The sequence below is a fragment of the Thunnus thynnus genome, chromosome 4 (assembly GCF_963924715.1).
Source record: "Thunnus thynnus chromosome 4, fThuThy2.1, whole genome shotgun sequence".
In the NCBI taxonomy this organism is placed as follows: Eukaryota; Metazoa; Chordata; class Actinopteri; order Scombriformes; family Scombridae; genus Thunnus; species Thunnus thynnus.
The window spans coordinates 16,446,340-16,460,532 of record NC_089520.1 but is presented as its reverse complement, the minus strand read 5'-3'; the positions used below and the strand labels follow the sequence as shown (position 1 = coordinate 16,460,532).

At 39.7% G+C, this 14,193-nt stretch overlaps 1 protein-coding gene across 6 annotated transcripts in view; it reads left to right on the top strand.

Moving 5' to 3' along the window:
• kcnab2a (potassium voltage-gated channel subfamily A regulatory beta subunit 2a) overlaps positions 1 to 14,193 on the top strand; it is a 94,878-nt gene that overhangs the window by 66,445 nt on the left and 14,240 nt on the right. For all 6 annotated transcript variants that reach the window (XM_067586949.1, XM_067586946.1, XM_067586947.1 and 3 more), the window contains 3 exons: positions 11,960 to 12,003; positions 12,305 to 12,342; positions 12,625 to 12,704. In XM_067586949.1, the coding sequence (XP_067443050.1) occupies positions 11,960 to 12,003; positions 12,305 to 12,342; positions 12,625 to 12,704 (162 nt within the window). The remainder of the gene's footprint in view (positions 1 to 11,959; positions 12,004 to 12,304; positions 12,343 to 12,624; positions 12,705 to 14,193) is intronic.

Sequence of the window (14,193 nt, the reverse complement as noted above, 5' to 3'; positions counted from 1 at the left end):
AAAAGTTTCAGACCCATATAAAGTATTTTAAGGGATATTAAACTGTAGAATTTGCCACCTCCTGCTTGAGTATATTTTGAGTGATGGCCATGAAATTCTCAAGGCACAGGCTAGAATACATCATAAAGAAGACAGCATATTTTTCCACTACTCTATTTTATGCCAGTTTGTCTTCCTTACTCCTTGTCAGAACTGCCAAACCCCACCTGTTTAGGATTGATGACAGTCTCGCCATGCTTCATAATAACAGCAGCTAATGAATGAAAAAGCCCCAAACTTTTATTAAGTGATCGAGTGTGACCACAAAAACAACAAGATCTTGGAAGGAAGGATTTAAACAGGAATTGTATCTGATCTTATTTTGTACTCCAGTGGTACGATTAAGTGGTTTGCATACAATTCTGATTTAGTGTCCATTGATGTCTAATCTGTCCTGTGCAGGAGTGACATAAACAATCACTAAAACAATGTACAGTCAGCTGTATTTGTTCAGCTTTAAAGGGGCAGCTAATTGGTATTTTCCCAGATTAGTCTCCTAAGGACAGAAATATTCTTTAACATATTTGTGTTTGTTTACCTTATACTGATTATCACTTAGTCTTAAATTTCTTACAGTGTGAGTTTATGATGATTAATTGAATTTGGAGCAGAAATATTCAAATCAGTTGTATTTCCAATTGTTAATTCAAAAGCTATGTAAATCAACAACACAACTGTCCAAATTGTTACTATTAGGATATTTTTTATGATATTCAAGAACATCCCCTACATGCAAAGAAAATAACATTGACACTTTACATAATGATAGCTTTTGCCCACAATGTTGTATCTCGATATAATGCTGCACTGAATTTTAAACCCACCCCTTCAATCAGTTGATTACTGATTACTGTTCGATTGTAGTATTTACAGTTCCGTTGCCTTTTTTTCTGACATGCTGGATCAAGGATTTCATGTTTTATTTCAGGGAAATTATTTATCCTGTTTGTGTGTAGGAACCCTGAGGTGCATGAAGACCAATGACTGTTTTTATCTTCCGTACCCCAATACTTTTAAACAACAAAAACATTTAAGCAAAGGTTCAGGCACAGACAAGCATTTACAACAAAATGTAATTGTCTTGTATTCGTTTGGTGAATTATTTAAACTATTTCAGCTTTTACTCAAGGGTTGAAAAGGAGGAGAAAAATGATTATATTGGAATATTTTAGGGTAGTAAAGTTAATGGCGCATTGAACAGCCGTGAAGGACAAAAATCTGTAGGCAGTATTTGTGAGAAACTGAGTTCACAGTACTTTTCATCATAGTAAGGTACAGCACATATGATCTGCAGCAAGCTGGCCACTGATGTAATGTGTCTGGTTTGTATTGCAGACTTGATTCAGCATGTCAAGAATTATTTTCCAATAATGAGCTGCTCTCTGTATATTATCTATCTAACTATCTATCTATCTGATATTGATGTCATGAAATATGTATCAAAATCTCAGCAGAAATCTCAAATTGTACAGGTTAATGAAGATCCTCAATCAAGAGCTTGTCAGCTCAGCAGGTAGAGCGGGTCGTCCACTAATTGGAAGATGGGTGGTTCGATTCCTGGCTCCTCCAGTCCACATGCCGATGTGTCCTTGGGCAAGATACTTAACCCCAAATTGCTCCTGATGGCTGTGCCATCAGTGTATGAATGTGTGTGAATGGTTAGTTTCCTCGGATGGACAGGTTGGGACGTTGCATGGTAGCCCCTGTACCCATTCAGCGTATGAATGTGTGTGAATGGGTGAATGTGATTTGTAGTGTAAAAGTGCTTTGAGTGGTTGGAAGACTAAAAAGGCGCTATACAAGTACAGTCCATTTACCATTTACCATATTCCACTCTTTCACCAAACATTATTATCAGAAGAACAAAACATTTCACCTGATTTATAATCAACTGTTAATATTAAAATACAAATACTTTTCAAATAATGTTTTTCAAACTCTCAAACCTAAAGAAGAAAGATTGCAAGGTGATGTTGTGCCTTTAAGGCAGAATGTGTTTTGATTGAAAAATTAGTGGTGCATTGACTGAGAAATTAACAATGAGTGTTGATTTGAGGAAACACATTACACATCTTGAGCACTGTTGTCTGAAGGCACATCACAATCCTTTGCATCTGATTTGCAAGCGGCAGCCTCACCATGTTGGTACACTGTCATTATTGAGGCTAATGATATTGAATGAGTAAAACCATTTTCAGCTCAGGGGCCAGCGGCTGTTTGTGTTCTTCGCTTCCGCAGTGTAGTCCAAAGTGCATAACGGGCTGTGTGTTTGTGAACCAGGGTTGTATCTGATGTAAACCGAAGGTAATGCAGGCCTAAATGCAGAATGAGGCTCGGAGATGCATGCACTGAGGGTACAACATAGTGTTTGTGGTTTTGAAGAGATAGGGATGAAAGGGAAGGAAGGAGAGAGTGAAAGAAAGAAAGGAAGAGTGGTAAGGTTAATGCTAGTGTAGGCACTATGCCCAAGAGGAAGTACAGTGGGATGGAGTGATCTGTGCTCATGTCAGTGTGTATATTTCAAATGTGCCTCTCGGAGTTAAAGCTTGCAAGCCCTTTAACATGGCCTTGCATTTCTGCTTTTATCCTTGAGCACAAGATTATTTTCTCTGTCAAATTCTGTTTGAGTTTTTCATTTTGCCATTGACAGCTGAAGAAGTTAGGGGTTTTATAACTGTGCCCCCAAAAGAATAAAGTTAAAGCTGTCCTATCCACCCAACAAAACTTTCCACAATTTATCCACACTGCAGAATAGCAGCGTGAAATTCAGATCAGCCTCATTTGCATAAGGTCCTTTCTGTTTCCTTGAATGGCAGCCTTGAGCTTGAATGAAGACCGTCAGACTACGTCTACGAGCAAGGATGCAGGTTAGGTTGGAAGTGACCTCCCCCACAAGGACGAGGAAGCCATCAAAGTGAATGTCTTTTCAAGGTACGGAGTGATGGCGGCAGCTTTAGTGGGCTGCTTCACCACAAACTGAGCCATTTTGTAATGTGGCACCGGGTCGGCATGACATGACTGGTTAAAATCATCGAGCTTCGGCTGTGAGAGCCCGCACCTCCTCCAAGGAATGATTAAATAGCGTCAGTCAGGACTGAATTAATGATGCACACAAAATGGCTTATGATTATGTAAAGTAGTCTTGCTCAGGGAATGGAAGAATATCTGTTAGACTGGGCAGGCAGTGCAGGTTGGGAGTCAATCCCATAAGGCCTCTGCTTTTCACAGTCCAGTATCAGCTCTTCTCTCAATCAACCAAACCCAGGAAATGTCTTGAGGGAATGACTCACCTTTTTTAAAAGAGCCAGTTTTATTTGATTAGACGGTGCAAATAACCTGCTGCAAAGTAACACTGAGGCAAATAAGTTTTAATACGTATCATTTTTCAGTTGGACTGCTGTTTTTTGTGCTTTGTTCAGACTAAATCTAAGAGTTCACTATGTACTGCTGTAGATGCAGTTTGTGCTTTAGGGGGACATTTTTTTTTTTTTTTTTTTTTGTCAAAGCAGGGTTTTGTTCTTCACTACAGTTCGTATCAGCTGCGAAACACTTCTGCTGTGTTGCACTCAGTATCGTTTACTGCAGTGGCCATGTAAATCAGAGCTGACTCACCTTCTCCCCTGGTGTAAATCCACAAGTAACTCGCTTTTTCTCAGACTGTCAGTAGGATTCCTCACATCTCTGGAGGTCCACTTTTGGTTGTAAAGTTGACAATGAATCACAGTCAGCATGGTAAATAGCCACTGGCAGTGTTGTGTAAGTGGATGGCATTTAAATCCCCCCCCCACTGTGTTGTGTGAAGTTGTGATGTATCATTATCACTGACGGGGATAAGACAGTACTTTAAAAACCCTGTTCCCCATTCATGTTATGTTGATGGTGGACATAGAAAGATAAAAACAGAAATTCAAGAGTATGTCAAAGATAATTATAGTACACAGTAATTATGCATACAAGTTAATGTTCGCCGACTGTGTTGTCAGCTGGAATTGCAGAATGAAAACTGAATTAATGGTGCTGTCACTATGGGAATGTTTTTGTCCTTGTAAGGGAATTTTTATGAAACTGTGCATAGTTGTTGTTTTTTTCCCCCAGTATTTTGTTACACAAATGCAGCATGCATCGCTCAGGCTTGGGTGACAAAAGCAGTGGGTGTGAGATTTGGGGCGTCGTGAGTGTGGGTGCGTGCTGGGACGTTTTCCTGCATTCTCTTCATCAGGGAGCCAGCTTTCCACAGCCTGCACTCCCCCTACAAATATGAATCATAAATAGACCGTGGTAGTTAAACAGAACACATACAGCGGCATACTTTGGCTACTCTGATGTAAATACTAAGACTCATCCGCAGTGTAGATTTCAGGCCACAGTAGCCACTTACAGTAGCTACCATCTTAAATGTGCACAGAACATTCACCATCTGTTTGCTTTGGGCATGTGGAGAGAAATTGCCAAACGGTGAGATGGTTCATTTATTGATGTGGGCTTGTGTTTCACTGAGATTTTTGTCTGTGCTGGTGTATAAGAGGAGTGAGTGAGATCGGAAGGGGGTGGGGGGGTAAGGGGGGCAGGTTGTTGTGGAATATTTTGCCTATGTGTCTATAAGCGTGTCTGCATGTGAGAGACACACTTGTGTTATGTTGAAGGAGAAAATGAAGACAGCTGTTCTTTCTTTGCCTCACTGATAGAGTTTAATTAGGGCCTCTGTGTGTATGCGTGTGTGTGTGTGTGTGTTCCTCAGCACCACTCATTTCTCTCTGCGTGTTATTTTCTTAAATACACTAGAAATAGCCTAGATTTATTAATTCTGTTGTACACTACCAAGAAGAGGCAAGTCCTTTTATTCACTCAGTATCTCTCTTGTACTCTGTCAAGCAGTTTATACTGTTTCATTTGTGTGCAGGACTGTTTGCATTGCAATATGTTTTTCCTAAAGGGTTACACATGATTGATGTGCTAACTGTAGCATGCTAAAATACAGATTTAGCCCAAAGTTTAGTTTGTATTAGCACAATTATGTGTTATCCATTTCAAATGCCACACCAGACTCTTATTCTGGATGAGCGGTAAGGAAATTAGATTTATAAATGAACTCTGAATCAACAGACTTGTTTTGACAATGAAATTTGTATTTAGCCTTTTCTTTCTGCTTGAGAAGCATTTGAACCGCGTCTTACATAATGTGTAAGGCAGCAATTGAGGAAAAACTGTAGCACAAATAGGAGTGAGGCTAAACTGTAGCAGGAGGCCAGAGCTTTAGCTGACTTAAAGTATATCGAAGCAGAGGCCAGCAGGGAAAAATCCCATCTCCCCCACAGCATCATGCTTAGTCATGTGTATTATGAATATTTAACCTCAACATTTTTTTAATTGGGCAGATGGCACCAATTTGCTCAGAACCGATACAGTACCCAATGCAACCTCCTTTGTATCAGCATGATGTTACGTGCTTGTTAGTAGACTCGAGGTCGAGTTGTGATTCCTTTTTGTTTGTAGATGGTGCAGCAACTTTTCAGAATTTTTGCCTCACTAAGTGTTTTTTTTTGTTTGCGATGACTGATGGATTTGGTTCCATATCAGCTCTCCAGCTTCTGTCAACACATTAAGTTCAGGCAGTTTCAAGTGATTTACTCATTTTTACTGTAGAATACATTCAGCCTCTTGGCATAAAATATCAGTTTCCTTTGGCTAGTTTAGTCAATTTAAAAGCATGCCACGAAGTTAATGTACAGCTCAGTGTGATACTGAAGATGCAACATAAGAAGCTTTGCTAAGACTTGGAATCCCCCACAGGTTCTAGTAAGTTTCCCCCCGTTCTCTCTACTCCAGCATATAGCAGAAGATTTTCCATCCCTGTGGGTACTGGCAGATTTATCCCGGACAAGAGCCTCTGAAAATGCCCGAGTTAAAAGAAAAACAAATTCACCCTCAGGAAAACCCTCTGAGCCGACAATCTGTTTGTGTTCAAGTGAAAAAAAAAAAAATAAACAACTATTGACAACTGTCTTGAAGTCCTTCAATGCCAGTGGCTCTGTTTCTGGCTGCTTTATGCATGAAGTTGGTTGCATTCTCAAAATGAAATCACATTTGACGTGTTTTCAGGCTGCTGTCAAATATTGCACTGCAAGCAAATACCAGTATACAGTGTAAAACCTAGTGTGTGTTCATTTAATGGCTTCCACGAGGGACAGCGGATCTTGGGAGTCACAGCATGAGTAGAGATGGCCAGAAGGTTTCTTAAAATAAGGAGTTACATAATAGAAATAGAGTAGAATAGAAGAAGAAGAAGAAGAAAGAACTGTTGACTAGGGCTTCAAGTGTGATTATTTTCATTATAAATTAATCTGCTAAATATTTTCTTGATTCATCTATGAATTATTTGTTCTATAAAATGTCAGAAAATACAGTTTTCTAAAGACTAGTGTTATGTGTTTAAAATGTTTTTATTACCCGACCAACAGTCCAAAGCCATTTAGTTTACTATCACATAAGATGAAGAAAAACAGCAAATACTCATAGTTTAGGAGCTGGAATCAAAAAATGTTTGACTCTTTTGTTGGGAAAAAATAGCTTAAAATGTTGACAGGCTACAGTATATTGGCACAAACTAATATTTTGGCTGTGATAACATAATTCAGTTTCTTTTATCATCTTGACCTGACCCCCACTTTATGAGAATCACGCCTAAATTGGCTTCTTCTGACACTCAAAGGGGCATTCCCCCATAACAAAAAAATAATCTTTCCTGATTGGTCTTTACTGTGAAGTTTATGAAGATTTCTTACCATCAGCAGCAGCAAACCAAACCCATTTTTCCGGCCATTCCAGTTTTTTAATGTTAGTCAAAAGTATCAGAAGATGATAGACTGGGACTCTCATTTTAATATAGATGGTACCTGTTCTGAACCAAGATAAGATAGAAATATTTGTAATGGTCTCCAACCATTCTCATGTAGTTTGTTCCCATCTGTAAAAGTAGCGCCCTGTGTTGAGATGGGTTCTTCAAAGGATAGAAAATTCAACTATCTTTATCCACTCACCTCCAGTCTGAAATCACCCCCGCAACTCCATCTTTGGCTTTATCTGAAACAAGAATGGAGTCTTTTTTTTGCTCTGAGATACAAAAAAAAAGGTAATTCAGCTGTCAGCAAGTGAACAGAGCCTCATGGCTGAACGCTGTACGTTCACAACAAAGAGCATAACCATTCATGTTTTAAACCAAGGTAGAGGTGAATACTGAGGTTAATTGGAGGTAATTGGGCTAACATGATGATAATGAAATTTTAACTTTGGGGTGAAAAGTTCTTTTAAACACCATTAATGTGTGAAAGCCGCTTTTCAGGGCAAAGTAGTTCACCTTATTCTTCTTTCTTTCTTTCGTCCTAGTCAGGACAGTTTTAATCCAATATCTAAAGTCTCAACTGTCGCTCTGTCCCTCTCTCCCTCTCCCTCCCTTCCTTTTAAGTGGAATGGATGTTATATAAATCAGAATGGAGGAGGAAACCACCTGCAGCCATCACGAGCCAGTGGCATTCAGTCTGTGTGTGTTTTTTCTGTTGAAGCCACGGGTGAGGTTGTATTAATAGTTCTGCTCGGTGAACATATCTCTCAACACGTTCCTCTTTACAGCTCTGTGACCTTGTTTCCTCATTCATCACTCTGTCCTGTCCTGTCCGCTGACTTCAACCTGATTTTATATCCTCTCTCATGCCTCCAGTACTTCCTCACACTCCGCACTAACACCTTATTTAATAACTTTACTTGATGATTTAAACTTTGCGTATATGATTTATGGTGTAGTACTGCTAATTGGCAAAGAGTCGATGTAGATCAATCACTGTCAATCGTCTCGAGCCACAGTTTTAATACACGCGATGGCAGCAAATTTGACATTAATAGGCATTTACTGGACGCTTGGTATAAAATATTACTAATACCTGTTGGGTGCAACAGTAGACTGAGCTCATCACTAACTCACATCCTGAATATTTGTTGAGAATTGGTGTTTTTAGCAGAGTTGAATTTTCTTTTTTTCTAATCTAATTATTTAATAAAAAAGTTAATTCAGTATTTTTTTAGTAGTTTAACTGACATTTGACCTCTTTTTACGTACTGTAACAACATCAAGGGACAATTTGGTTGTATGTTTGTATGTTTGTTTCCTATGAAACCAACCCATGTCTTTTCATAGTTGTGGGTGATAAGAACAAGTATATTGTTAGTATAATCATCACAGCATCAATAGAAAAAAGACAAATTTGTGCTCTTTAAATTGGAACAGATTGTTCTAGTGGACCAAAATGATAACATATATGGGTGTCATTGCTCTGTTTCAGCATTTCAAAATTGACTTTGAATGACTAAAAGGCTCGACAACATGTCAGGAAAACTCTGTTCATATGTTGAGAGTGTTTACTTGAACGCTATACACAGTTTATTTTGGGCATTTTTTCAACTAGCTGGTTTTGCGTCGTCTATTCATTGTTGATGCTTCAATTCTCCTGCAGTGTGTCATGTGGTGTCATGTGCCACATATCAAAGATTATTGATACATCTGTCCTTGTTTTTGTTTTTTGAGACACACTTAATATCATTAACTATAAGCCAGAGTATAGAGGAACAGTACAAAAGCTCAGCTATCAGCAGGCATATTGGTAGCTGAACACTGTTATGTTCACCTATTTATTTTTATCTGTGCATACTATGACTGTGTTGATATCACATTGATATACAGCTAGAGTATTCCAATAATCAGTAATCCAATAATTAGCAATAGATGACTTTGCTGACCTCTGATATTCCCCGACTTTTGTTGACCTTGATGGAAAGAAAACATATCGCAGTTTCATTATTATCTGCCGTTTGTCTTCCTTCAAGGGCTTCCGAAGCAGCAGCAGAGCTGAATGATTGACAGGATTCTTTGTGTCAAGCTAAAGTGTAATGCAAGCTGTGTGTAAATGATCTCCAAGCCACCCTTAATCAAATAAATTACATACCAAAGTAACCCCAACCCTTGCCTGTCGTAGCTAGTCCCTCCCTGTGCTGATTGAACGTTAATTGAAACCTCAGAGAAAGATTACCTAGTAATTCAAAGTAAACAAGCGTACTGGACATTGTGGTCACTACGTGTCCTGTTCACTGGATCCCATCTGGCTTTGTCCTCGTGGCTGCAGTGGTGTTGCTCTCCTGAACTGTACCTGTCTCCTTCATTATTGAGGAGGGTGTGAGAGAGGTGACTTTACTGTTGTGGTTCATGTCTGCTGAGGCTCAGCAGGAACCTGACCCCTGTCTGCTTCCAGGCCCTGGCAGAGGGTCATTGCAGCAATGCACAGTATTCAAGGCCAGTCTAGTAAAGTATTGAACACAACGATGTGCTGACAAAAGGACATCCTTACACGGAGAACAATGGCAAGGGTATAGCTGTGTATGCGTATATCCTTGTTACTTATTTTTAGGTTTTGGTGAAGTGCTTAAATGCACTAGTGCTGTACAGTATGTGTGGTTTTCATGGTTAAAGCATGCTTGTGCAACACTTACACAATAAGCTTTGCTTTGTGATAAGCTCCAACACAAGCTGCAACTCTAGAAGCGCACAGTTGCTCCTCGTTTATCTAATTAGAAAGAGGTTTACTGTACATCTCATTTCCTGAACATGCTTGTGTACCATGTGTTAACATATTCAACAACACAAAATTTTTTAATCACATTAGGTGGAATAGTGCGAGGCTTGAAATGCACTCAAGTGGTAAAGTAGCAGTCTAGTGCACAACAGTGTTAAGAGACAAACTCTACAGTGTTCACAACTGATTTAAAACAGGACGCAGTCGAGCAGAATCTTTAGTGAAGAAGATATTTTGTTCTACCACTGGACATCATTAAAAACACTCCAGCAAACACAGCCCAGGAACAATTTTGGTCAGGAAGCTGCTTTTGGTTTAAGTTATCTTTGTTTGCGACAGTGAGCAGCAGACCCCCTGAGGGGGTATTTTACTCATACAATTAAGAGGCAGTTAATTGTAGATTAGCTCTAGTGGTTTGCCAGAGGGGACTTGTGCTGACCTTGTCACTGCAGTGCACCATAAGGGCATGTGGTCCCTCTAGATTATCTTTATCTCTCTCTCTCTCTTCTCTGGCATGACTGACTGTGTTTGCTTGTAAGTTAATGGGCTCCTATATGTGACGTCATAACACGATTACAGACCTCACTGACCAAATCAGATCTTTTTAATGAGGCTCTTTGGAGAAAGTTTGACACAACTGTTTTAATAGCAAAAAGAAGAACAGGATGTTTTTTTTTGTTTTGTTTTAATATCACTCGACCTCAGTGGAACTTCTTATGGGTCAAAAAATGGTCAGTTTTTGCTCTGATATACTGTTTTGAAATATTTTGTTGAGTTAGAAAACAAAGATCAGCATCTAAACAAATTGAGAGATTTCATGAGCATCCAGGGTGGTTCAGTAAGGCTGGAACTAATGATGTTGGATGATGTAGTGAACATTTAACTGGATTAACTCTTCCAAAATAGAAAGCATATGGAAATACATCAAAAAAGAAACTTAAAGCATTTGAAGAGCTTGTTTTTTTTTTTGTTTTTTTGTATTGCACTACAACACAAATGTAGCCCACTTAGCCTACTTAGAGGGGATATGATACTGTAGAGATTTCCATATTTATTTTAAACGGTTTACTCAGTGTTTTTGGACTTGTGTTCTGACCACATTAAAATAAGTGTTTTGTTAGTCATCGCAGAAATTCACTAATCTTATCACAGCTTCACAAAACACCCACACGCACATACACAGTCCCGCTCACACATGCAGTCACAGACATGAACACACACACACACACACAGACACACACAGCACACCTATCCTCTGTCTCCCTCTCTATTCTCTACTAAGTCCATACAGGCAGTCTTATAAAAATATAGTACATATCCTCCCACACACTCACTTTGACTCCTGCACGTTACATCATCACTGATGCCACTTTTTTTTTTTTTATTTTAATCTTTTCACATCGCCCGCTTATCTTTTGAAAGAGGTTGGCCAGAAGAGAACATTTCATTTTGTATGTGTAATCATTTCTTAGATCTGAGATATCTGAAGGAATACAACTGTTAAGCTCTCGAGGCTTTTGTCGGTCTGATGATGCACTCCAGATCCCTCTCTGAAAAAAAAAAAAAAAAGAAACAACAACAAATTGAAACAGAAAAGTTATTTCAGTGTTGTAACAAATTTCTCACGATGTTGACTTTTAACTAGGAACCATAGAAACGTTTAAAAGCTGGCACAAAAGAATCAAAGGCACAACCAAAGCTGTGATTGTCAGCAGAGGGGTCTGTCTGGACTGTGATAGGCTCAGAGACGCCAGCTTTAGGAGCAAGTTGTAGTGAGTAGTAAAGCTTCCGCGTTGTTGTAAGGGATTTCAGTCAGACGGCGGCTGAGCGATCCTGGTGTGCTGGGAGAAATTTCAGTGGATGTCATGGTGGGCCTGCTTAAGACCCACTTCCTCTCTCTCTATCTCTCTCTCTCTGTCCAACTTTCCCCTGGTATTTATCTGCACACACACACACACACACATTCTCATTGTTGGCACACGTGTTACTGTCCCTCCTTACCCATTCGAATCTACATGTGTCAGTGCTGCAGTAGATGCAGGCTGGCTTCAAATCCACATGAAACCCTCTTCTTCTCAGCGTTCATGACTGTAAGCTTCCGCTGCAGTAAGAACCTTAAGAACAGATTTTTCTTACAGAAGTAAAGCTAGGACTAACATCACAAAAGAATTGTTTATTTTTCAATCAGTCAGTGATAAAAAAAAATGAGGTTTAAAGTCCTACTCTAATGGTCATACCCTCATACAAATCACTGCCACCTCAGCGCTACATTAGTGTTAATTTAATTCTCTCTCTTTTGATAGAAACCTTGGGAAGTCAGGCCTGCGGGTGTCCTGCCTCGGATTAGGTAAGAGTCTCTTGGATCATGAGACACACTGAGAAGTTCTCTGTACCTCCAAAGACTTTGTATAAGAGATTTGGATGGGGAACAGATAATCCTGCAGTACTTTCTCTTTAAATATGGAGAAAATAGTGTTATGGCTTAAATTATATTATCTTATAGTGATCTTGTTTCTTCTACAGTATGTACAGTATCACTTATTTAATATATATAGCACCACTGCTCACTTGCTCATCTGTTGGCACACGTGTGTTTGTTTACTTATATTCTCCCCCCTCCTCCTCCTCCTCCTCCTCCTCCTCCTCAGGAACATGGGTGACGTTCGGTGGACAGATAACGGATGAGGTGAGAGCAGATGGATTTTGTCATCTTCCGTCAGTCAGGGCTTTGGAATAGAAACCCTCCATATGACCTGTCGTATCCTGGCACAAGAAGCCTATTTTTACTTACAGTGAAAACATACTGCCAGAGTAGAGAAAACACATGTTATATGAAGGCGAAAGCTGCTTTTTTTTTTTTTCTTGTGAAAGAAGTTTAATAATTGAAAAACCTTAACACCTCACATCAGTGATCTCTCATCCCATCCTTACCCCTCTCTGTTCCCTCTTCCCCCTGCTCTCTCAACAGATGGCGGAGCAGCTGATGACTCTGGCCTATGAAAATGGCATCAATCTGTTTGACACAGCGGAGGTCTACGCTGCTGGGAAGTGAGTGTATCCTGTGCCACAGGTCATATATCAGTGAGCAGCAACACCAAATATTACCAAGCTGCTGACATGTGATCGATTATAAAGTCACCGGGTAGAGATCATAAACAAGTTAAAGTGGCCTCGCTGGGAGTGTTGTCAGGTGCAAGCGTGATCCCCAGTGGTGCACAAGCAAATGGTCACAGCTTTAGAAAGATGTAAAGTACTAAAAGGCTACATCCAGGCTTGTGTTGAAAAGAAGTCAAGCTCCTAGTGTGTCGTCTCTACTCACAGTAAGATAATCCCTGATGCTTTAGAGGTTAATTCACTTCAGTGATAAAAATTACTTGACTAAAAATGAACAGCAAAGTATCTTTCCAGAAAGAAAGTTTTCATTTGACTTGGTAATCTGCTGACTTCACTGTGAACTGTTCTCACTGGGACTATTTTTTTTGGCAGAAAGTAGTTCCAATGTCTCACCTTGAACATAGACTTGAAATTAGGATTTTCCTTTTCATCAATACCTTGTCATTGTTGCATTAACATTCGTCAGGGTTTAGATAAACATAGTCTCGGTCTAAATTTACATGACAGACAGTGATGATATTTTTTAACCCCCCAGAACGCAGCCCTGTATTGCCTTATCGCTGTATGTAGTGATGGTTTAAATTCTAGCGTGGATTAATCTGGCTTTGTAGTAATTTGGGTGCTTTGAAATAATCTAAGGGATTATCCTTTGCAAACAGTATCTCTGATTAACAGCACCAAGTCCTTTTTTTAAATCCTCCCAAGAATATTCTAGTTTTGCCGTTATGCTTTGGGGAGAAGGCTCAGAGTGTGTCAGCTTTTCACAAAAGAAAGCAAAAAGATATGAAACATGCCGTTAGTCTCAGTGGTTTTCCTTATTTCTCTTCAAGTACATCAGCAGTTGTTATCTCCTAAACGTCATCACTACACATTTCATTGTTCTGGGGAGCTCTCAACAATCTGTTTGCCTTGTTGTTTTATGATGAGGAGGGTGTGCAGAAAAACAGCCACAAAGTTGATCTTTGAGTCATTACCAACTGACTTTGATCATCGTGCTACCACACAATAAACCACAGTTTGACTGAAAGGACAAATCTGTGAGGCATGTGTTTGTGACAGCCTGTCACACAGCTTAGTATGTGTTGCACAGGTGTTAATCCTGACAGCTTCCACTGCAAAGCGGCACAGAGGAGCTTATATTACACATACACACGCACAGGAGTAGAACAAACCACACACTTATCACATCAGAATGGAAAACGCTTTCAAGTGAAGTCTGTGGCTCTGGCTTACTGCAATTCCTTCATCAGTCAGACTCAGAGAACGTGAAGTGGTGCTGGTGATTGTACAGTCGGCTGCTGTAATGTTGATTCTGTACTGCAAACACAGACAGATAAACGAGGTCTGTAAGCTGTGCTCACACTCACTCGCACCCTTCTCGGCTTTTCACAGTTGTTGCCTGTTTGTTTGGCATGTTTGTCCT